Source organism: Sphaeramia orbicularis, chromosome 5 (genome assembly GCF_902148855.1).
Source record: "Sphaeramia orbicularis chromosome 5, fSphaOr1.1, whole genome shotgun sequence".
Taxonomy (NCBI): Eukaryota; Metazoa; Chordata; class Actinopteri; order Kurtiformes; family Apogonidae; genus Sphaeramia; species Sphaeramia orbicularis.
The window spans coordinates 54846558-54872665 of NC_043961.1; the positions used below are offsets into that span (position 1 = coordinate 54846558).

Here is a 26108-nt window from a genome sequence, read left to right on the forward strand (position 1 = left end):
TGGGAAGCATATTAATTATAGCTTTCAAAAAAAGGAAACCAGGCAAAATCATTTTCATCAGTTGCGCATTTTATGTATAACAACAGTACAAAGTGACTCTTTTCCTTGCAAAATAGGAGTGTTTTGTATGTACAATATTTATACAATAATATATAGTTTAAAAAACATTACAGTTGAAACGTTTGACAGTTTATTGCACAACACAGTTATAAATTATCATCAAACCACACATGAAACAGATGAACTCTGTCATATTTCAACACTTAACAGGAAATGTATTCATTATTTCTTATTTTATCTTCTTTTTTTTTAAATACGTTTAATATGAATCAGGTCCTTTTTGGAGTACATTAACTCCACTTATACAGACATGGTTAAAAAAAAAAAAAAAAAAAAAAAGCAGCTCTCCAGAATGACACCATTAGACAACTGCAGTGAGTAGGAAATAGCTCCGAGCACATTATGAAACTCGTTGTTCATCAGCGCAATGGGAGAAACATACAATCAGAACTAAAACCCTGAATCGACGCAAATCTTTTCAAAATCATTTTTAAGTTTAGATATGGCACTCAATAAATACAGCAGCAAGGAGACAACAAGCAGTCTGGTAAAATGTACATTTGAACGCCAAATTAACATGTCAGTTCTACTAAGACTTAAACAGCCTGGACGAAATCAAAGATAGCGCTAGAATGCAAATGCAAAAAAACAAGAAACTGACTTTACAAGGATCAACTGCTGATCCAAAAAAAATTATCCTAAATTATAAAGTCACACTGTGGAGAAACATTAGAAACACCTTACTTTACAGTCTCTTCAAGATAAAACAAACAAAAAAAAAAAATCCCATCATTTGGAATTCCTCTTCCTCTTTTGTTTTGTTTTTTGACACGTTTAATTATCAGGTTGTGTTCAGAGTGGATTTATTGGAAAAAAATCAATGAGGCATCAAAGCCTTCATCTAACTCAATCTGACCAGATTAAATCGCCACAGAAGCAGGTGTTCTAAATATCTCGTACACACGGTGCATTTCAAGTATCACGCTCAATGTAAACAATGACTGATGAGACGGGGGGGGGGGGGGGGCGCTGGTGGCTGAGGTTGGCTAATCTGACCCACGATCTAGCTTATAGCGCCCATTAATCATGCTTTCTGCTACACTTCAATTTTGCCTCCACTTATCTTTGAATGGCTGAATTAGTGGTCTATAGATCATCACTGTAAAAAATTACCTATCGCAAATGGGATCTTTCTGTACAATGGCATGGATTATTAATAGCTTCTGCAAGCGCATTTAACATAAATGAAACATGAGACATATTATATTTGGCACAAAAGCCAGGGATTGGGTCTGGAAATATCTCTACATACAGTATATATCAAATCTGAAAGTAATGCATTCTCAGTCTTGGATTATTAAAGCATCGGGCCTGCACCTTAGATGACAAATTTTCTGTAGACTGTTCAAATCTCTAGCAGTGTTATACTTCGTAAAGTCTTTTCTAAACAAAACATCTTCTTTATTGTCTGCTTTAGGCCTTTAGGCAACATGAAAAGGCTCGACGACGCAAAGTTACACATTTCTTCTCCAAATGGCTCCCAATGGCAATGTCATTCCAAGCTTGTGATATGTTGTGTGAGTAAATGTCCTTCGTCTTTGACATATAAAAAGTACTTTGAGTCTCTTCACGCCACATGTGCCGTCCCATTTAATAGGCTCCTGTCTTTGTTTGAGCTTCTCCACTGACTTTTCAAGTTTAGTCATTCTTTATTAAGTGCCGTTCTCTTCAGAGATCCAGCCATGCCACACACACGCATTTAGTAAAAGCACTGACTACAAAGACAAACCATTACCCAGCGGAAAAAGAATTGGCGGCAAATGCAGCAGCCGTGATGGCCCAAATCCTCTTTTTCTCCTCTCTCCATATATGAGCATTTTAGGAGTTGGATATTTGCCCGTTGGAGTTTCCTCTGAAAAGACGATGACATTGGATTCAAAAGTCGTGCTTTGGGATTCTTTTTCTGTTTGATGCGTGTTGTGGTTTGTATGTACATTTGTGTTTGTGTCTCGTTGTGTATGCATTGTCCATTTATACAGTAGGCCCATAAAGTCTCTGCATACAGCATTATAATATGTGTGTGTGTGTGTATGTGTGTGTTGATAGTCTGCCTTCCAATGTGTGTGAGTGTGTGCATATCATGTGTTTGTGTGTCTCAGCTCTCTGTAGACATGGCTGAGATGATCTGCTCCACTTTGTACGCCAACTTCTGCTTCTGGGCCTGTTCATCCTGCTCCAGTGCCTCAGTGATCTATCACACACACACACATGATTACATTAGTATGTTAATGGTGAAAACATGGACATGGCATACACGTCATTATACTTTAGAAATGACAAATACACATTATGAATTAAACAAACATATACCAGCTCTGTAATGCAGCTTGTTATTACATAGCATTTGATTTAAATACGTTGAAGCAGCAGTGAACTGTTAGACTAAACAACTGGAACAGACTAACATGAGATCGTAGAAGTTCGTCACGTATCACAATTTATTTATTCCATTTCTCTTTTCATTTGATTTCATGAAACATGCACCTTACTCTTATTATGCAAAGTTCTGGACTGCTGTACGTTTGATATCATATTTATGGTTTACAAGTTCTCCTTTTATCTTTTTATCTGTTTAATCAGATTACTTTCAAAGATAAGTCATATTGAGTTTCCCTCCGGGGACTAATCAAAGTAATCTGTATCTGTATTGCACTTTTTTATGGCTTTTTAATGTGCTTTGTTTTTTATTTTCCTCTGGATGTTCATTTCATTTATGTAAATGGGTTTGGACTGAATTTAATAATATAAAAAGTATTTCTTATGTTTGCAGGTGAAGGATTTAGGGAGAGGTATTCCCAGAAATAAAGTAATATATTATGTTTTATTGTCTGAAAATAAGAATCATTGCGTTTTCATGGTCCTACAATGACTCATTTATATTCCCAAAGAGCATGGATCCACACTGTTTCTACGATAGTCCAGAATGGACAACCGCAATACTGGACATAGCGAGGATCTTTTACTCTTTTTGTGTTTTTAGCGGCCATTGTATGGGAGGGTGAGGTGAGGAGTTTATAATAAGCAGCCTCACCACTAGATGCCACTAAATTCTACACAGCACAGCTTTAAGTGTTGCTTTGAGTACTTGTAATTCAACGTGTACATATTGTCAAAAATAGTATTCGGTAAGTCTGCATAGATTAATTATTTGTTTCATCAGTAATCTGATCTTGTTACAATGAGTTTTATACTGCATTTCCTCAAATAAAACCAGGATTCCATAATAATAAGCCAGGCTTGTAATAACGTAACAGTCATAGAAGTGTTGCATTTGTAGAAAAGTGCATTGCAGCTCGTTCAAAACATCAAAATGGGAGTGAATCAAAGCAATGTTTTGTCCTAAATGTAAAAATGTGTAGTTATTAAACAGTAATTTATGAAGTTAGAAGTAAAAGCCTGGCTCTAAAACAAACCTCTCTCCACTAAAGATCTGCTTTCTCTAGCAGAAAGCAGAGAAAAATAAAAGCCTGGATCTCTAACGAAGTAAAGAGTATTTGAAGATTTTATTCGAATCTCGAAATTTTAGATATCACAAAAATTATCTGTAAATTTACCAGTGTTGGAAAGATTACCCTTGACATATAGTGGGTTCATCAAAGAAATGTAACATGTTAAATGTAATTACAACTTTATTACATTTCTAACAGATGTTTTAAATCAGACAGTATAAGTGTTAGGAACCTGACTTTGGTCAACATTGTGTATATTTTCTTGTATTCTACATTAAGCTTTCTATTCAAGGGAATAAATTCACCTGTGATCTAATGACATTTTTATTTGTAACTGATTACAATTACATTTCCTTTATACTTTAATCACATAACACTGCTACATGTAAGTAGTAAGTTCCTAATGCTAAAATGAACATTGATTAGATCCAAAGTAATGTGTCATAAAAAGGTATAGAGACGATTTCTAAGTGTTGTATAATGCCTATAGTGTATATCGGCTAAAATTTACTTAGGGAGTCAAATGAGTGGACATTTTTGTCAAAAAAAAAAAAAGAAAGTTGTAAGAAATGCATAGAACTGTGTTGAAATAATGCTAACACATTTGTGCACAGACTACTGATATTATTTGACATCAATGTTAGTATTGTGGATCTAAAACAATAACAGCTTAACAGAAACACAAAATGTGGCAGTGGACAGATGTGACATGGTTGTTTCAGATCCCATCATACTGATGCTCGGCAGCCATGTCACCATTTCCAGAAATGATCCCTGTGCAAAAACTAGTATCAGAATTATTTCTTGTACAGTTTATCGTCATACGAAAGAGTAAATAACAATACAGAATTGTTATTTCTTGATAAAAATGCTTATTATTAGAAAACTGTTGATTTAAAAAGTGACATGTGATATTCTTTATATAGGTATTGGCATAACATAAGCAGGATGGATCAGCACCATACTCCATATTGCAACCTGTAAAAATAAAACGTGATAAGTAGTATATAATCTTGTAAGAAAAATAGAGGAATCTAAAAGAATAGAATATTTGTTTTTCAGGTAAATTCAGTTAAAAGTATAACTTGGCCATTTGTGACATGAAAATATAGCATTAATTGTGATGAAATTGGACATTTTTGACCTGAAAACATAGCTCATATGACCATCAACATGTTGCAACAGAACTGAAATCCTGTAAATTTGCATAACTTGCATTTACCAACACAAAGTTCCTTTGGGGATTCACTTATATTGATTTCTTATGCACAAAGACAAAAAAAAGACCTCTAAGCAAATTTTAGCCGACATATGTATATTGTATTCTTCTTTCTTGTTTTGTATTTCCTTTTCTTGGTAAATTTTTCGTTCTCCATGAAAACCTACTATTGTTTTTCCTTTATGCTACTATTAATTTAAAAAGTATTGCTTACTGTAATAAAAACTGATAATAATTCAGAGAGTAGGACAAATAAGCTTTTACCTTCAGCCTATTCATTTTTTGGTCACAACATCAAGAATGATGTTTTTTTTTTCCCCAAAGTATTTTATATTATTTTTACTTCTGTTTTGCTATCGCTTTGTTGTTACATTGATGAACCCTGTACTGAATTGAATGTTGATTCATACCCAGAAATAACCTAACAAACTAAACTAAGCTAAATATGGAAGTACTGGCTTTTGGAATATCAAGAGTGGCTTATTTCAGTCTGTACATTCCGTTTCCACTGTGTGGCGTGTTGACCGGGCCTCACCTCTTGGCTGTACTTGCTGACGTAAGCGAAGATCTCATGGAGGGCACTGAGCACATTGAACTCACTGGAGTGAAGGCGGGCCTGTTCAGCCAGATAGGCATTCATATCCTGATCACTGATGGCAGGCAGGCGGTTGATGTCAGCGTAATACCTGAGAGGAGACATGTGCATTGTCAGTATTGAGGGCACGGTCATGCGCAGCAAACTGTTCCTCCTCACCTGGGTTCAAGCTGCTGTTGTGAAAAGCCAAAGAATATCTAACGTTAGTGACAGCTGTAAATCAAAGGTGTTGTAGCAGAAAAAAAAAACAGATCTGTCACTCTCTGATTTTTTCATTTGTTATTTACACGAATAGTCTCCAAAATGCACCTGCATCTTCACAAATAACAAAACAACATGAACAGCTTTAAACCCAGCGCTACTAATTTATCCCTGTATTGGATGAACAAATATCAAGATTATAAAGTGCACAAGCAGAGGGGATAGACAAAAAAAAACAAAACAAATCCAAGCTGTAAAAGAGACAGAGGGTAACATTTAATAAAAATAAAATGAATCATCTCCGTATGCAGGGAGAGGAATTCAATTAATCCAACACAAAATCAACTCTGAGCAAACACGATACAGGTCACAGTTTCTATGAATTTGAGAGAAAGTATTAACAACATAATGGTACACACACAGTAGACGGTGTTACAGCATTGACTCTAAACTCTTGGAAAAATGCATGACCGCAATTACAAGATGTACATGGAGCGATTCAAGGCTACAGCAAAACATTAGTCCGTGCATCCCCATAACCACTGAGCTGTCATAATTATAAACTGCAAAGAGAAGTAGTCCTTGTATAACTCTAAACAGCCTTGAAACAGACTGTTAGCAAATTGTTATTCTGGCTCTTTTTCCTAATACTTATCTTTTGAGATGATAAACATAATCCAATGCATAAAGAAACAACTGTAAAAATGTGAAAGTACAAATAGGCTCAATCCCAATTCACCCTTTAGGACTCCCCCTTACTTCTACCCCTTGGCACTTGCACTTGACATGACCCCTTGAAATGGAGCTGCAATGGGTAGGGGTTGAAACATTCCCCTATGAAATGGGACCTTTCGGGACCTGTTACGTCATCAGCAGTCATCGATGCTGCTATAAACAGATGCGACAGCTTTGTTTCTGAAAGTATTCCCCATGCCATCAGCAGCTGTAATTGTCTCTGTTCCATGGGCTTTGGGCATCTCTTTGTGGCTATCAACTATAAACTGCAGAAAGGCAATCTATAACACACTGAAATGGCATTAAATGTTGATCAAATGATTGAAGGTGGGTAATGAGATCTTCGAAAAATGGTTCGAGCAAGCCACATATTGAAAATACTCAATTCAAAAGTCCAAACCCCTTTCTTCAGATATCCCCCTGAAGCCACGCCTCCAGAGTACTGGCGCACACAATGCTTGTTCTCGAGGGACAAATGGCTGTTGAGTTTGAAAGACATATCACCGTTCAATCATTTCGACTGGGCGCTTAAAATGATTGGATGGTGTTTTTTCAGTCCTGTCCATTCCACAGGTGACTAAATTTTTTTATTTTTGTGTTAGAGCATTTAATTAATTGGTTGTAATTGGGGTGTGAAGGGGATTTTAAGCAAAAAATGCTCCAGGAAAACATCTCAGACCCTACCTTCAAGTGTTTTACGAGGAAAATACATACATTTGTGTGTTTCTTTTATCACACTGCTGCAGTTTTTGCCTGTGTTTACCTCTATTTTACCAATGTTTTGAACATAATTATGGGAAATTTCTTCGACCCCTCCGTTTGTAGTGTGGTCCTGAAAAATCTCATTTCGAGGACTGTACAACCCTCCGCCTTAGCCCTTCCCCTCCGACTAATTGACAATCGGGACAACACTACTCCTTCATGTGGTTAGGGGTGTTTATTGGCAAGAATCTGATGATACAATACAAATCGCAATACTAGGATCACAATGCGATATATCACGATATATCATAATTCTGTTCAAAAGGCAATTTTTGGTTTGTTTCTTTTTATAAATTATTATTTCCATGAAGAATTTAGTTACACCAGAAATATACCAAAATACTAAACACATTTTTATTTGATCAAAACAGGATCTAATGCAATATCAAGAAATTTTCCTGTGTTAAAACTTAAATTATGTTTTACAGACATTCCAGTTTAAGATCCTGTTCAAATGTTCATATTCTATTAGTTTATAACTAACATCATAACATTATTTTTGTGCAATCCCAACAAAGGAGCTAACATTATTTAATAAATAATGTTAAATCATAATAAATAAAATACAAATAAAAATGAAATACAAAAATGAACCTCCACAATATCTGCATTTGAATGAATACCTAAAAAAATATTGATATAGTACTTTTTAATATCGATACAATATCGTGAAATGAAATATCGCAATATATTGCAGAACCGATATTTTCTTACATCCCTACACGTGAACGCGCAAAACGGAGGGGTAGGGGTAAGGGGGAGGGGCCAAGGGGTGAATTGGGATTCAGCCATAATATAGTCTGTTTGTCTTTGTGTTGTACACACACTTACCTTTCTACCCAGCTCTTGTAATGCGGTATGTCCTTGGCATAGAGGAGTTTGGTGGATGGGGAATCTTTGCCCAGACGATGTTCAGAAGTTGAACAAGAGTCCATGAAGGTTTGGGCCACAACAGATAGACAGGCGTCCGTGATGCTGCTTTTATGGATGTCAAACACAAACTGGGGATTCTTGATCACGTTGACCCAGAATCGCAGTGGCAGGCTATGGATGAAATAAAAAAATAAAACAAAGATGGACAGAAGGGAGATTTTACACACTTTCAGACATACTTTGATATGTGAACAAACATTTTTCAGCTTTTTGAACAGTGTTCATTTTTACTTTTCTTTTTTGTTCTGATAAGATGTAAATAAATGTTAAGAAACAAAGGAAATATAATATGTTTGAAATAGATTAGTATTACAGTGCTGTGTAAAAGTCTATTAAGGTTTCCTACTTTAATACGATTCAGATTTGCCCTCCCTTTGCACTTAACATATCTTTACTGCTTTTGGCCTGACAGTATGACATTTACTGCATTAATGTTCTAGTGTTTTACAACAGATTTCATTCAACACAAATGTCATGTATTTGCTATTGTTTTGGCTACATTTTGGGACCAGAGATCAGACTAAATACTGACTGTTGCCTCGAGAAGGCACTAGATTTTTTTAATAATGTGCACATATTTCATGTATGTTCTTGTTGTATCTGAAGAAAAAGACACTCCTCATTTAAACCCTACAAAAACAACAAAACTAAAGGCGGCCTAAGACATTTTCACATTTCTGTAAAAGATGGCAAATATGAGCTAGTTATTGGATAATTAGTATATTAGCTGTTGGATTCTAGATAGATAGATAGATAGATAGATAGATAGATAGATAGATAGATAGATACGTTATTGAACCTGAAGGAAATTCTGTGAACTCTATTGCTCACATACATACATATACTTAAATGAGAGTTAAATATAGAGAATGAGAATATTAAATAAATAAAAAGTGACGTAGCCATAATATATGAATAAAAAAGACATACCCAGAAAAATAGGTAGCCCATACAATAAAAAACACACAATAAAAACACACGAGGTAGTCAGACCAGAGGCACTAGCCGGCACTAAGGTGCAGTCGTCATCATCATCATCATCATCATCATCATCATGACTGACATTAATAACATAACTGTATAAACCTGAGTAAAATAATAACTGACATTAAAATAAAGATAAAATACGGTAGAGATCATTGCCATTTATATTTATCATCAAAGTAACATAACAGTAAAGGAAACTCTAAAAAAAAAAAAAAAAAAACCATAAGATGTCATTGCAAATTTCCCATGAAATAAATTAAAGCTGATAAACTGGCATCACATTTGGAACACAATATTGTACTTTAAACTTGTGACAAACCGTCACATGGCTTTTCAATCTCATTAGGGATGACAGGCAGCCTCTTGCTCACCAGTTACTCTTCCAGGTGTGACGAACATCCATGTCATGGATGCCGTGTCTGTCTGCCTGCTCATCCAAAAAATCAAACATGTATTTGATTGCGAGTGGCAGGGCGGTGCCTCGACACACAGTGCTGAACAGAGTCTCAAACAGGTCGTCCACAAACTTCTGAAGTGTGCCCTGTAGAAAAATAATGCAAGGATTTTTTATTTCACTCCTTTAGATTCTCTTAGGTTGCACTCACAAGACAAGACATTCAAATAACAGATTACTGACAAGACACAATATCAGTGAAAAAATAGGTATTTCACATTCTTAGGATCGCACCAACTATGAATCATCGGCCACCCTCTGCCCTCCCTGGACTCCATCTACACCTCCCGCTGCTCAAACAGAGTAGAAACATTGTTCGGGACAGCTCACACCCAGGCCATCACCTCTTCAACCTGCTTCCCTCCGGACGGCGCTACAGGTGCATCATGGCCAAGACAAACAGACTAAAAAACAGCTTCTATCCCAAAGCTGTCACAACACTGAATGCAAATATAAACTGAATATACTCATTACATACAGAGTTCTGTTTATTTACTATTTATTCACCATCACACACTTGCACGGTTACTTTACTCGAATTGTTTATTGCTACTGTATTGTCTATTGTTACTGTTTATTGTTTTATGTTGTCGCACTTTAAAGGTGCGGGAGACTTTTGTGACCAATTTTTCATTAAATCTGTAAAACCCCAGTCATAGCCTAAGTATCACGAATCTGTAAGTCTTTCTGTGATTACGCACCTGAATCTCTTGCATTACGGTGAACAATTTCGAAGTGTCATCCATAGGGATGTAACGATTACCGGTATAATGATAAACCGCGGTAAAATTCCCCAAGGTTAGTATTACCATTTAAATTCTAATTATCATGATAACCGTGTTTGATTACCACACTTTGAACACAAACTTGATATGGAAAATGGTCCAACAATGGCTATAAGGTGCCATCTTTAATGCACATTTGTATGTTTGACATGGCATTCACTGTTTTAGACTCATGTTCGTTCAGGTTCCACATTTAGACCAGTATGAGCTAAAGTGGATTCGAATCAGTCAAATAAGAACAGAATAAACAAGAAATAATGACAAATACAAATGTTTCTCACACCATTGCAGTAAAAATACACTAAAGTATACAAAAATATGCAAAACTACACTAAAAATATACTAAACTACATTAAAAATATGCAAAAATACTCTAAAATAAACAAAAAATATGGAAAAATACACTAAAAACATACTGAAGTATACAAAAAATATGCAAAAATACACTGACGTATACAAAAAATATGCAAAAATACACTAAAAACATACTAAAGTAGACAAAAGATGTGCAAAAATACACATAAATACATATCTTTAGTACATATTTGTATGTTTGATGGTTACATGTTAATATTTGAATGTTTCTGCAACAGAAAGTACATTGTGCCTATTATTTTATTTATTTATTTTTAATTTTTCAAGTTATTTCAGTGTGTGTATTAGTACTTTTTGAACATTTTGACCACATTTCAACAATACCGCGATAATAATGATAACCGTGATAGTTTTGGTCACAATAACAGTGATATGAAATTTTCTTATCATTACATCCCTAGTCATCCACCATAAACAAACCATGTGTTTACAAACAGAACCAGTAGGTCACTCTGGCATCTTCGGAATTTTGTTGCGACGTGCATTGTTTGAAAGGGAGGTTCGCGTAGCCGTCTGACAGCAGCAGAGGCAGCGCAACCATATGATATTATATGGATGAAACAAACACGATGCGGAAACGGCTGAAATGCGGAAATGGCTGGAGGAATATGCATAGAGGGAAGGGAGCTCCTGCCGTCTCTGCGTCGTATCTGTAGCAGTTGCCACTGCCAGGTGGACATGCAAACCTTCACTTCCGACAATGCACATCGCGACAAAAGTCCGAAGATGACCGAGTTACCTCCCGGCTCTGTTTGTAAACACATGGTTTGTTTATGGTGGAGTACAGTTCGAAATTGTTCACCATGAGGGAAGAGATTCAGGTGAGTAATCACAGAAAGACTTCCAGATTCGTGATACTTAGGCTATGACTGAGGTTTTACAGATTTGATGAAAAATTCGTCACGAAAGTCTCCCACAGCTTTAAGGTTTAGCTTTTGATCTCATAGTACTGCTGTGCAATGACAAATTCTGATTCTGATTTTGTATTTTTTGTATTGATGTATTTATTTCGAATATGAATGTCAAAACAGAAGAAAATAAATAAACAAAACACATAAACATAACACATATAATACATATTTGAAAAGGAGTGAGAAGAAGTATGACTTATAAACTCCCACCCCTTCTCCTTATATAATAAATAACAATAATAACCTTCCTAGTCTAAGAATATCTATACTATATACTATAACATGACTAATACTTATTAAATAATTTGGTTTCTGGCTTTATATTATTATGAGCAAATATAGTAGGATTTACATAAACACATAATACAATAACACATACAGTACATGTAAATACTGATTCTGATGAATGCACAGATACATTAACCATCACTACAACTATATATACACACTGTATGTATCCTAAACCGATTAACTAATGTGATTATCTGAGTTAAATGTAGTAGTATCTTGTTGTAGTTTTATTCTACAGTAACATGAAACATCACCTGAAGGCCTGCCTGGTGCAATAATAACATGGATCATTGTTGTGTTCACTGTGTATAGGTGTATAGATTTTCCTGAGGCACAAATATTTCTCAAACCGCATGAATCCCCTCCACACCACCCCTCATTGAGCAGTGAAAAGGGAGTAAGATAACTCTGCTTTCAGTGAGCTGGATCTTATTAGCTCTAGTTTTTTGAAGCACCAGACCAAACTGCGAGACAGTAGTCGTGGTTTTGTAAAACTGAAGATTGTATTACTTGTTTAACTTTCTTTTCTGCTGAAAAGAAGACACACACTCTAATGATGGAAATGAAAGAGTTGTAGCTCTTCCATTTCTATCATCTGATAGATGTTAAACCAAGTTAAAGATAAAGCAAAAACAGCATCTGTAACTGAAATCCCAATCTCCCAGTGCGTTAAAGGGTACCTGGAGTGAACTCTCATTTCTAGCTATTTCAAAAGATTGCGTATAATACTAGGTGTTCCATCAGGTAATTTACGTCATAGCCTGTTGTCAAGTACGCTCCTCAGTAGAGCTGCACAATGTATTGTTTGAGCATCGTCATTGTGATCTATGTGTGCACAATAATTGCAGGTCCTGTGATGTAGGACGCAAATGAACTCGACGTGTTCTCATCTAATTTCAACCTGGTCACCTTATGCACAACTGCACACAGCGATCCACCAATCACAATCGTTCTTAATTAGTTTGCCGAAGCAGACCGCACCCCTGCACATGGAGTGAGTTGATGGTAACAACACTGAAAAACAAACAACGAGCAAGAGAAAATCACTGAAAACGAAGACTTGGTTTCCAAAAAGAAAAGCAACGTCAGTTATCTGGAATTATTTCGGCTACAGGAAGGATGATTCTGAAACACGTGTTCTGTGTCGACAGCGTCTTGCACCTGTTGCCACAACGAGAGGAAACAACTAATTTGTTTGACCATTTACGTCAGCACTACGCAGCTATTACATCCTAAGAGTATTTTTTCATATCACAATACGTATCGCAGGGTTAAAAAAATCACAATGTCAGTTTTTTTCCAATAGTGTGCAGCCCTATTCCTCAGTCAGGCATGGTCAGTGACATGTTTCCTCCTTCATGGGCTGTTCTAGCTCCGGTAGTGACGCAGACTTGTTGTTTTATCCGATTACCTGGGCTGTGATGGACTGGTCGCTGACCCCGTGTCATCTTAGACACCGGTCTAAGATGACACATTATCGACCAGTGCTGGCTTGTGTGTCTAGGACATAGGTGTCAAACATGAGGCCCGGGGGCCAAATCCGGCCCACCAAAGGGTCCATTCCGGCCCCTGGGATGAATTTATGAAATGCAAAAATTACACTGAAGATATTAATAATCATTTTAGTTCAGGTGCCACATTCAGACAAATTCAGTCTCAAGTGGGTCATAATAACCTATGAATACTCACAACTCCAAATTTTTCTCTTTGTAAATGTAAATGTTTTCATGTATTTATACTAAAACAAAGTATAATATTGCAAAAATTTCTGAATAACCTGAACAAATATGAACAACCTGAAATGTCTTAAGAGAAGAAAGTGCAATTTTAATACTATCACCTGTTACTAAATGTTTTGTGTATTTGTAGATCCACTGTGATCTGCAAGTTATAATGTACATGTGTAAATGATAAACTGAGGCAGGATGTTAAAATTACATTACATTTTTTTCAGTTTGTTCATATTATTCACATTGTTTGAAAGGATAGTTTGTAGATGTGAACATTTTCATAATGTAATTTTACTTTTTTCACTCTAAAACATAGAGAAAAGTTTGGAGTTGACATTATTTATATATTATTATATTATAATTTTACTGGTTCGGCTCACTTCAGAACAAATTTAGCTGAATGTGGCCCCTGAACTAAAATGAGTTTGACACTCCTGTTCCAGGACAATGGCGGAGTGCAAAGCTTACAACTGCACAAACAACAAGCGTGAACACGTGCTTTCCACTCAATCTCGCTCACTGACTGCAGCTTGTTTACTCGCACTTATCACCCAGAATCAACGCTGGTATGTCACTTCTGGCCACCAATTGCTGCTCCCCATAAATTCTACCCCCGCGTGTAATTCCCGAAATAAAAAGGTCCAGTGTGGTGTATTTATGTCGATTTTTTTATTTATTTCTTTATTTTTTTTGAATTTGTGCCTCTCTTGCTTATAAATAATTCACAAAGCACGATTAATGTCATAAACATGACCAGTACGGGTACACTTTAAAGTCTCACCTTTGTTGCCAGTAGTCTTGTCAGGTAGATCTCAGACACCATCTTGCTGCCACGTTCCCCCTCTTTCTGGTCTCCGTGGTCATGGTTCTTTACCAAGTGCCAAACTTTGACCCCGCTCTCCAAGTCGGGGGTCAGCATGGGCACACGGGAGTGGGGGCTGTCCGGGCTGGTGGGGGTGGACCGGAAGGGCACATCTACCCCTAGATAGTCAAAGGCGATAGATACAAGAAATGTACGATATGTTCTAGATCAAAGTTCTAAGTAGAGTTCTCTGCTCAAATGGGAACAAAACCCTTTTGTCTGGATTGTGAGTCTGGCTGTCCTTATAGTCCACAGAGAGCATGTTGGTTTGTATGTGTTTAGAATGTATAATTATTTGCTGTCATTACTTCAGTGGTTGTCATAGTGACGAGTCATATTCACTCGCTAAAGGCTGGCTTTCTATCAGGCTTTTGTCGTCTCTACTCATTGTATCAAGCAGTCATGTGTGTTTCAAAGAAATCACCTGAACCATCATAGGAGTAGTCGATCTGATGTGCGGTTTTAGAGATGTTGCCTGAATCTCAGTTAAGGTCAGATATTAAAGCGAGTTAGTAAATCTAAAGTAATGCAATAACACCCACAAGGGCATTGAGTATAGTGCATAGCTCCATCAAGGTCCTCTAGTCCTATATTTCAGTCAAACTACCTATCTCACAATGAAAAATAAATAACGAATAAATCAGGTCCCACCCCTTTTCATGGACCGTATCCAAAATTTAATGGGTTGTGTCCTTGGTCTGTGGTAAGTCAAGTCAGGTCATTTCATCAACATATCCCAATATCACAAATCACCAAATTGTATCAGAGGACCTTAACTTCCTTAAAAGAAAAAGTCTTTTAAGGGTAAAAAAGTGGATGAAACCTCAGGATCACCTCGTAGGAGGGATTCCTCTTTTAGGACAGACTAGTATTTGTGTAATCCTTCTCACAGACAGAAAAACAAACCAACAGATGCAGGATTATGCTGCCTGCTTGGTGGAGGTAAAAATACAAATACGATCTGCCTGTGTAGTCGCTGCACAAAGTTGCTTTTTTTTTTTTTTTTTTTTTTTTTACATCTGACTGAATTTGTCTTGATCTGTACTTTTAAATAGTGTTTAACTCATCCTATCTCCTTAAATATATGAGTTATCGAGCTTTATGACAGGCTGATCAGTGGCAGCGGCAGATGGCGAACCACTACCTGCTGGAGGAATAATAAGCGTTTGTAGATCTCACATAGCACTGACCGTATCTGCTGATACTGCGAGGGAAGCTGGCCGAGGACGGGATGTTGAAAGAAGACATCTGTTTGGGCACTAAGGCCACCACACAGCGCTCAGACACCTGGAAGACAAAGGCAAAGCATGTCTGGTTTTTTCAGTCACGGTTTCAGCTCGCAGCTGTTGGGTCAGAAGTAATCATGGACGTTTTTAATTCAGGAATTTTCAAAGAATTACAAAATTTGCTTATCAGTGGAGCTGCCAGCCTTCAGATGTGGAAATAATTCAGGAAATTAAGAGCGCAGAACATTTTTCTTCACGTCAGTCTAACAGAGAACACTGAATGCTGCCATGACTAAGTTATCTGTTATCTGTGTCTTCTTTCATTTATAATGCAAAAGTAACCTTGAAACCTAGACTCACATTTTCAGCATCAATGACAAATTCATAGTGAAATGTGTACTTTTCAGAGCTCAGCGATGGCTGAATGAGGGAACGCTCAGTGTAAATCAGATGAAATACATAATGTCTTTGCAGATGTTTTATGTTAATATACTATCAGCAGATGAGTTCATCATCAGTGTGAGCAAAATTCACGCTGCTGCATGAACCGCAGATGTACGTAATACAAATCCAGCTTAGCAACAGAACAAGCATTTCCACCACGGGCAGAAAGATTAAAAATGAAAGAACAAATTCATCTCCCTGACAGATAAGAGGGAATACATGCCTCTTTTTGAACCATTTGTTGAATAAAAATATGCTGTCTTTTAATGTTGACAGTACTGAGACGTAAATTTGACCCAGAACTCAAGAGTCGAGACAAAAACCTCTGTCTGACAAAGTGACAGGGTGACTCATCTGAGGCTGTTGACCTTTGCAGATGTATTTATGAGCTGAAAGGAAATGTGGTAAAGCACACAACTGAATGTTTGGTTGACTAAGTGTGCTTGAGACCATGAAGCTTAAAACACTGTGGTGAGTGATATGAATATGAATGAGTAACGCTTTTGTTCTTCATCAACAGCATCTGCCGTGGTGGACTTTAGTGACTGGATTGCAGCAGTCGGAAGGAAAATATTTATATTAATGACACCTCAGATACTTTGTCAATCAACAGAAAACTGATCACATCAACTAGTTTGATCTTTTAGTACGTGTTGAACTCAAGTTGTCAAACAAAAACCGCATCTTCTTTCTATTTTCTGCTTCTCTCTTTTTTTTAGGCCCTTGAAGTATCTTTGAGTTTTGGAATGTTGGTTGCACGAAATCAATCATTTCAGTATGCCCCCTTAGGTAGTAGGAATCAATAGATAAAAAAAAGAAACATTACCTAGTAAAATGAAAATCTATCGAATCAGGGTAAGGTTTGCGCATGTCGGCAACACAACAAATCATAAATTCACGATTTCCCATAAATTTTGCCCCATGGGTGTAACCTGATGTTTAGACTGATATAGTCCGTATACTGTACTTTCAACTTTGAGCATAACCTTGCTGGTGCTACTCATAGATGACTTACAGCAAGTGAGAAACAAAAAGATATTTATTTCTCCCTTATGTATGAGATGTTGTCTATATATATTTTTTTCAGTTCCATACTAATTGAGGCCATTTTCACCACATAAAGCATATTACTGTTCAAATGAGGCCTCATGCATACACAGATCTTCTATTAGAAGTTGTTTTATTTGGGTATGCCAATGATGGAGTATTTTTTTTTTTTTAACATTCTTTTTATTGAACATTTTCAAAGTTGTACAGTCCAGCACAGCACGCACAGGTTGCATGAAACACACAGCAAATCCAAAATATGTATCGGCTAAAATTTGCTTAGAGGTCTTATTTTTGTCTTTGTGCATAAGAAATCAATATAAGTGAATCCCCAAAGGAACTTTGTGTTGGTAATGCAAGTTCTGCAAATTACAGGATTTCAGTTCTGTTGCAACATGTTGATGGTCATATGAACTGTTTTCACCTCAAAAATGTCCAATTTCATCACAATTAATACTATATTTTCATGTCACAAATGGCCAAGTTATATTTGAACTGAATTTACCTGAAAACAAAGATTCTATTCTTTTAGATTCCCCAATTTTTCTTACAAGATTCTATCCTACAAATCACATGTTTTATTTTTACAGGTTGCAATATGGAGTATGGTGCTGATCCATCCTGCTTATGTTACGCCAATACATACATTAAGAATGTCACATGTCACTTTTTAAAATCAACAGTTTTCTAATAATAAACATTTTTTTATAAAGAAATAACAACTCCATATTGTTATTTACTCTTTAGTATGATGATAAACTATACAAGAAATAATTCTGATCCTAGTTTTTGCACAGGGATCATTTGTGGAAACGGTGACATGGCTGCTGAGCATCAGTATGATGGGATCTGTAACAACCATGTCACATCCGTCCACTGCCGCATTTTGTGTTTTTGTGTCAGCTGTTATTGTTTTAGATCCACAATACTAACATTTATGGATAAGAGGATAATTAGCAATAGTAAGTATATAAGTTTATTACTAATAAAGTACTGGTACTGACCAGATCATCATGGGTAATGTCACGTCCGTCCACCAGTAAAAGTTTTCACATACACGTGCTATTCAAAATCCAATATTTCTGAAAATAGAGCTTCCACTGTCAAATAATATCAGTAGTCTGTGCACAAATGTATTAGCATCATTTCAACACAGTTCTATGCATTTCTTACAACTTTTTTTTTTTGACAAAAATGGCCACTTATTTAACACCCTAAGTAAATTTTAGCCGATGTCCACAGCAATGATCTCAAAAGTCCCCACTAAGTCTGTCTCAGGTAGTTGCAGTCCTAGCTCCCAGATACCCCAACACCCTGCCAAACTCTGCTGCAAAGACGTCCCTCTGATCATCAATACAAAATCTTAGTCTTTCCATAGAAACACAGTCTGATATCATAGAATTTCCACAGATGCATTGAGGGAGGGTTTTCTCTTACCCATTTGGTCATAGCAGCCTTTCGGCCAAGCATAAAACAACACGTTAACAGTCTTCTTATGTGATTCTCAGTGATTCAGGGATACATCCCAATAGACACAATAATGGATTAGACTGTAATTGGTGCTTAATTACCACACTAACCTCAACACATATGGTTTGCCAAAACCGTTGAATCTTTTCACATTCCCAGAAGCAGTGAAATCTTGTCCCTATAATAGTCTTACATTTTGGGCAGTAATGATGGCGTTTTTAAAAAATGGTGATTTTAAAGAGGTTAAACTGTTGTCCTTAAATGTCACTTTACCTGGTAATGCATGAGCGTGTTCAGTCTCTTCCAGTCACTCTCTATCTTTGTGGTGATGTCCTCATCCTGAAGGACCACACGCGCCGTCCTGCCCTGCCGCCACTCTGCAAGAAAATAAATCAATAGTAAATGTGAGACATGCGGCGGTTTTGGGAGATGTTTGTTTCCCTGGTGCCTGACAGGGTGTCATTTGTCTTGCTGTGTCCCTCTGCTCTGCAGGTGAGGTCATTTTACCCTTGTGTACTCTGTTAGTTACTTTGTGAAACTGCAACATGTCAAGCATGGCAGCCGAAATGTCACCCAGACAACTTCCTACATATCTCTATTTGACAACTCCAGTGATGGTGATTCTGTAAACAAAACAGAGACGCCACAGTGTCTTTATAGGGATTTATGCAGCCCAAAGCAACACGGATCTCCTCCAAATCCTGAACCTGTAAACACCCTTTAAGGTGTAAAACTACAGACCCTGAAGCTATATCAGCCACTACCCACAAGGCGTCTTATTTACTCTCTTTTCAAGGTGCACGTCAGGTGGATTTGTGCCGAGTCATTCAATGTTTGATGACATGTAGGCGTAAGTGTAGGTGTGCTGTCAGTAAGGTTTAACGTCAGTGTCTGAGAGTATTGCTCTGATTAGCATTGTAAACAGGCGCAGGAGGGGGTTATCTTCGAGAAAGTGATGTTGAGCCCTTTGTTGATGTCATACGACGTATTCACCGAAACATTTGTGAGACCTCCTCTGACAGGCCCACCCTTATGTGTCATTACTTCCACAGTGCCATTACAAATAGGGCTGTGTATTGGCAAGAATCTGGCGATACGATACAAATCACAATACTAGGATCACGATACAATATATCACGATATATCATGATACTGTTAAAAAGGCAAATATTTTGTCTTTCTTTTTTTTTTATGATTATTTCCTTGAAGAATTGAATTACACCAGAAATATGCACAAATACTAAACACATTTTAATCTGATCACAACAGGATCTAATGCTATGTCACAAAACTTTCCAGTGTTCAAACTGAAATTCCTGTTTTACAGACATTACAGTTTAAGATCCTGTTCAATGTTCATATTCTATTAGTTCAGAACTAACATCACAACATTATTTTAGTGCAATCCCAAAAAAGGAACTAACATTATTTAATAAAGAGTGCTAATAATAATAAATAAAAGAAAACAAAAAAGAAACCAAAACCAAAAATGAACCTCCACAATATCTGCATTTGAATAAATACCTAAAAATATTGATACAGTACTTGTAATATCGATACAGTATTGTGAAATGAAATATCGCGATGTGATGTAGAACCGATATTTCTTACACCCCTAATTACAAATATTCACTTTTAACTTTATTTTAGTCTCATTATATATCACAAAGTGTGCATAATATGATTAGTTGTTTACAGTAAAATTGCATTCATACCTAGATCCATATCTGTAGCTCGTGGCCCGCTGTTGAGTAGGGCATGTTCTTGTACACCGCATCCAGGATCTTCTCTTTTACCTGGGTGATGGTGTCACAGTTGAGCACCTTGACAGGGATTTCTGGGCTGTTCTCGTTGTCTGGGTTCACACAGCTCAGTGTCTGGGGATCCGGGATAGAAAGTGAGAGGGGAGGGGAAGGGGGGAGAATGAGGAAGGCAGTGAGAAAGGTGTTGCTTGCTAGGTAAGTCCTTCATTAACCTTCTCTTCACCAAACTGTCCTCCTGGAGAGGATCTTGGCCAGAAATGTAATTTCACCCTCCAGATGTGGCTGTGCAGCTCTAGCAGGGTATTAAACAAGTAATGAGACACAGCCTCTCAGACTCTCTGACGTGGCGATCAGAGAGGTGTCATCCTGTTGCTGGCTGGCTCTGTTTTGGAGCCAGAGCTTGAGGGCTTGAGGGCTGCTGGAGGAATGCAATCGGCTTCATTTAAATAGAAGAGTAAAAGAAGAACCTATTTTTTAAAAAGGTCACTCCACCAGCCCTGTGTGGAAACTTTTCAGAAACAAGCCACATTTCTAGACTGCAGCAGATGCCACATTAATCCTAATTACTATTATTATCAGTTACTACAAAAGGAAGACGAGTTAGGAAAAAATGTGGGCTTTTTTGCTTTGTGTGTGTTGATGACTCACCAGCGTTTTGTATTCGATCTGCTGTCGGATGAGTTTGTCCTCACTGAGGGAATATCGCGCCTCTCCAGTGATGGAGTCTATGGGTCCCTTTTCCATTTGTTGTTTGATGGCACAGTATAGCATGAAGAGTGGTTCGCCAGCACACTCCTTAGATTTAGAAGAAAACCCAGAGATTACAATGAAAGAAAATAATACAGGAAACAAATAAAGAATGGGAAAGTAAAATGAGCTTTTTCTCCTTTTTGAATAGCTAATAGAGAGATTTGCTAAGGTCAAGCCACATGAAACAACATTATTATCCTCTAAAATATCCCTTTTTGCACTTAAGTTCCACTTTGATGTATTGTAAAGCTCTGATCATTTATTCCTTTTGTGCTAGCTCTTACATCTATGAATGTATGCAATCTTTCATGAGGTGGGGTTTATGTGTTTTTGTTTCTTATTTCTGCTAAGCTGTGATGTTGGTGTGCCTGAGCCCACTGACGCAAATTCATATTTACGGCGATTAAGTATCTTAAATCTTAAAAAATGCCAATATCTGATAGGTAACGTAGCAGTTAACCCTTTAACAATGGCAATCTCTCCAGCACTGCGCTATAAAGCATTCAAATTACTCTAACGAAACCATTATACCACTATCCACAAAATTCAAACGGCATCAGAAAGCTGAGATCTTGAGCTTTCCAATACTTATAACACTTTATGGCAGCAATGTGGGACTCTATTACAAGTAGAAAGGAACTGTTCAGAGACTTCCACACAGGCTAAAAACATGGAAATAACAAAATATGAATCCATAATATGGATACGATATTCAAGACCAAAAAGCATGTTGAGCAGATGTAAAATAGTTGGAAGTTTATTTCTGCAATCTCAAAAAACTTTGGTTATGGACATTTACAGTTGTTTCTGATAATAAATATGCTAAAACTTCAAGTCCATTTTTTTTCTTTTTACTAAAACACACTTATTGTAGATAATTACATTTATCAAGACAGGGTTAATTGTTTGTTGAAGCTAGTAAAGCAGGTAACAACTACCCTGTCTTGATAAATGAATTATCTACAATAATTATATGTGGAAGACAGTATGAAACTTTACCAGACAAAAACACACTGTTTTAAGCATTTATGATTTATAATAATGATAATTAATGGCCAGATATTGAAAGTTAAGTTCTTCCTGAAAGCAAAGGTGCAAAAGAATTGGCAAAAAAGACATTTTGTGACACTTATATTACAAAAAACACATGAAACACCTAGGCGGCCTGTTATAATGGCAGTCTTAAAAGGGTTAAAATGGAAATGGTATGCAGCAGGCTAAAGCATCATTGGTCATAAACTCTGTCACACTGACACCTGTAGAGATAAGCTGTGACAGAAGTCCCGGTTTACCTTGAGAAATTTGTGGAGCAAGAAGGCAAACCAATTTGTCAGCATCTTCTCTGCGACCGATTCCGTTCTGCAAGACAAGAAGCAAGAGCACTCATTTGTTAGCAAGAGACGTCCCACTGAGAGCAGAGTGCACTGATTATCTTTTATAATTAAGACACAGAAGAAGTCTGACATCACTGGAAACCAAAAACATGACAGTGGATTTACAGTGAAGTAACATCCTTACTCGGGGGCGCTCAGTCTCAAAGGACACATACTCTGACATATTTGGGTCTGACATAATTGTGCAAAGGCATCTAAGATGTCCACTCAGGTCTGCTCCATATTTGTTTCTCACTCTGAATGCATTTAGTGATGTGACATGAAGCAAATGCAAATATTTTATGATTACTGTAGTAAATCTTTAAATATTATTTTGAAATGGATGTGAAATTGTTCTTTAATCTGGTACAAAGACTGAAACTATATAGCCACTGGTTTCTTTGTATCCATAACCTGTTTTGCTGTCATTGTTTTTGCTCCTTTCCTGTAATTCAACCCTAACTCATTTTGACAACATCCCATTACATTTAATAGCGCTCCCACAGGAACAGCATGTTTGGCTAACAACTTCTTGTTGTACCAGCTCCCATCTGAACTAATCCTTATATTTAATGAGTGTGCTTCAGATTGAGAGGAGCCTCTTTTCGGAAAATAAGAAAGGAAAAAAAAAAAAAAAAAAGAAATCCTCATGAAACATTCAGTAGGCCAGTCTGAGTATTGGGAAAACAATTGGTAGACAACCAGAGGTGGAGGAAAAGAGGGAGGAAGGCGAGAGGATGGAGGAGAGAGGAGAGGTGAGGTGATGGGGAAGAAACTTGAGCTACAGCTGAATGTTTCATGAGCGGCACATAGAAGATAAGTCAGACTGACAACAACTCTGCTATGCTCACTCTTCCCCATTAGGTTGTCTTCCTCTGCCAGTCCCTCCCACTCTCTATCACTTTTACCGCTCCTGTCTTTCACCTGTCGGCTCAAGCTGTCTGTTTCTCAAACTCATAACGGCTGTTTCACGCCGCTGCACAAAACAAAGCTGAACAGTGGTGGGCTTTCCTTCACTGGCCTAGTTACTCATCCATCAGAAGTGTGGCAACTGGACTGGAAAGAACAATACACAATGGAATTATCTATATCCAAAGATAAGCAGCACTAATCAGAAATGGTTGGCTTTGTCACAGAGGCTTCTAATTAAAACTATCTGTAAAATATTTCTATTCTTAACACAGTCCATCCAAAAGAACCTGCAAATATGTGTATAATCTGTATGAATATCTGGGTAATATTCCACTGACGTTTCTTGTAATAAGCGGGAAAAATGAAATACCTCTTTTTTTTTTCTGTTTAATTTCATGCTGATCACACACCAACAGGCATAATGTTTACTTTGAAGTACTTGTGGCAGTTTCTTTGTAATAACCCTGAATCCAGGCTGCACAATACTAGCTGTCCTGTTTTTCTTTAATTTTAGAGTAATATTAGATTAAAACAAACATCTAGTGGGATGAGACATTCATTCACATTTCTGCACGGATCAGACAGTGACAGGAGCAGCAAAGATAAGGATAGATAAGGCTTTTTACACTGGTCTACAATTTTTTTAAGAAATGATTTGCTTCAGAGATTAAATTTGCTAAATGTTATGTATTTTAATCAGATTAATTGGAAAACAAATGACAGAAGTGCTGGTTTGCTGATGTTTTCAAGGTATATGATAAAGTGTTATTACGCATAATAAATAATAATAATAATAATAATAATACATTTTATTTATATTGCACTTTTCATTCGGTGAATCTCAGAGTGCTACAGTAGAAAAGGACAGACCACCCCCCCCCCCCCCCCCCCCCAAATAAAAATAAAAAAAACAAAAAAAAACCTATAAACATATATACTGGCTAAAATTTACTTAGGGGGTCAAATGAGTGGCCACTTTTGTCAAAAAAAAAAAGTTATAAGAGATGCATGGAACTGTGTTGAAATAATGCTAATACATTTGTGCACAGACTACTGATATTATTTGACAGTGGAAGCTCTATTTCAGAAATATTGGATTTTGAATAGCACGTGTATGTGAAAAACTTTTACTGGTGGACGGACGTGACATTACCCATGATGATCTAGTCGGTACCAGTACTTTATTTGTAATAACTTGTATTCTTACTATTGCTAATTATCCTCTTATTCATAAATGTTAGTGTTGTGGATCTAAAACAATAACAGCTGAACAAAAACACAAAATGTGTCAGTGGACGGATGTGACATGGTTGTTACAGATCCCATCATACTGATGCTCTGCAGCCATGTCACCATTTCCACAAATGATCCCTGTGCAAAAACTAGTATCAGAATTATTTATTGTATAGTTTATCATCATACTAAAGAGTAAATAACAATATAGAATTGTTATTTCTTTATAAAAATGCTTATTATTTGTAAACTGTTGATTTAAAAAGTGACGTGTGACATTCTTAGTGTATGTATTCACATAACATAAGCAGGATGGATCAGCGCAATACTCCATATTGTAACCTCTAACAGAATCGCATATTTGTTTTTCAGGTAAATTCAGTTAAAATATAACTTGGCCATTTGTGACATGAAAATATAGCATTAATTGTGATGAAATGGGACATTTTTGACCTGAAAAAATAGTTCATATGACCATCAACATGTTGCAACAGAACTGAAATACTGTAAATTTGCATAACTTGCATTTACCAACACAAAGTTCCTTTGGGGATTCACTTATATTGATTTCTTATACAGAAAGATATAAATAAGACCTCTAAGCAAATTTTGGCCGATTACATATATATTGGTTTCTATATATTTATAGAATAGTTTTATAAACCTTCCACTAGATAGAAGCTGTAAAGTGAATGCGTTCTAATGTGCAGACATTATTTTAAAGTAGATCTTGTAGCTCTGAGAGAAATATTCCTTTTGAGTAAAACCCATTCTCTCGTTCTCCAATTTCACATTTTGACCCAAGACTGTATCTTGAAAATTTCAGCCAACCAGCATTTTGACTGGATTTTCTTTATCAGTGACTCAGACATAGTAAAATTTCATTACTTTTATTCTGGAAGCATTTTACTTGTAGACCAGTGTTATCTAATTCTTGATAATTAAGTAACATTATTACTGCTTTATTACCAAATTACTTTCCCACTATTATCGTTTCATGACTGGGCTTGAATATGTGCAACCAAAATGAGACATTCACAATGTAATGTATTTCAAATATATTAATCTTCTGTTAATGACTGTACTCTTTTACCTGCGCAGGAGTAGTTTAGGGTGGTTCTTGCCTCTCCAAGGTTGCGTTCTATTAGGTCAGAGAGCAGATGTTTTGAGTATGTCTGTAGCATACTCCAGTCGTCCCTGCAGAGCGGTCCATGATAAGTGAAGGCGACGTAGCCACGGTCACGCATGGAGAAAGAGCGCTGCAGCCTCCAGCGTACGGATGAATGTCAGCAGGAAAACCTTGTTATTCACCAGCTGGGCAAACTGCTTCAAGGCTTTCTCCACATTGGCCTGTCCACTGCCTGGCACCTACACGCATCATGCACACACAGACATACACGCTCATTAGATAATATTCACTCAAATCAGGAGGAAAGCAATAGCACAGCGAAAATAGAAGCATGAAAACAGAATAAGACATG

The 26108-nt window shown here is 36.8% G+C and overlaps 1 protein-coding gene across 1 annotated transcript in view; it reads right to left on the reverse strand.

Annotated features, from left to right (window-relative positions):
* Positions 1 to 48: 48 nt before the first annotated feature.
* Positions 49 to 26108, reverse strand: part of LOC115419455 (plexin-A2-like) — a 152431-nt gene continuing 126371 nt past the window's right edge. Inside the window, 16 exon segments of the mRNA XM_030134248.1 lie at positions 49 to 2311; positions 5324 to 5474; positions 7913 to 8125; positions 9373 to 9542; positions 14329 to 14528; positions 15600 to 15696; positions 18870 to 18973; positions 20312 to 20342; positions 20345 to 20473; positions 21008 to 21154; positions 22402 to 22468; positions 25721 to 25755; positions 25758 to 25793; positions 25795 to 25848; positions 25851 to 25889; positions 25891 to 25995. Coding sequence (XP_029990108.1) covers positions 2216 to 2311; positions 5324 to 5474; positions 7913 to 8125; positions 9373 to 9542; positions 14329 to 14528; positions 15600 to 15696; positions 18870 to 18973; positions 20312 to 20342; positions 20345 to 20473; positions 21008 to 21154; positions 22402 to 22468; positions 25721 to 25755; positions 25758 to 25793; positions 25795 to 25848; positions 25851 to 25889; positions 25891 to 25995 — 1674 coding nt within the window. The 3' untranslated portion in view covers positions 49 to 2215.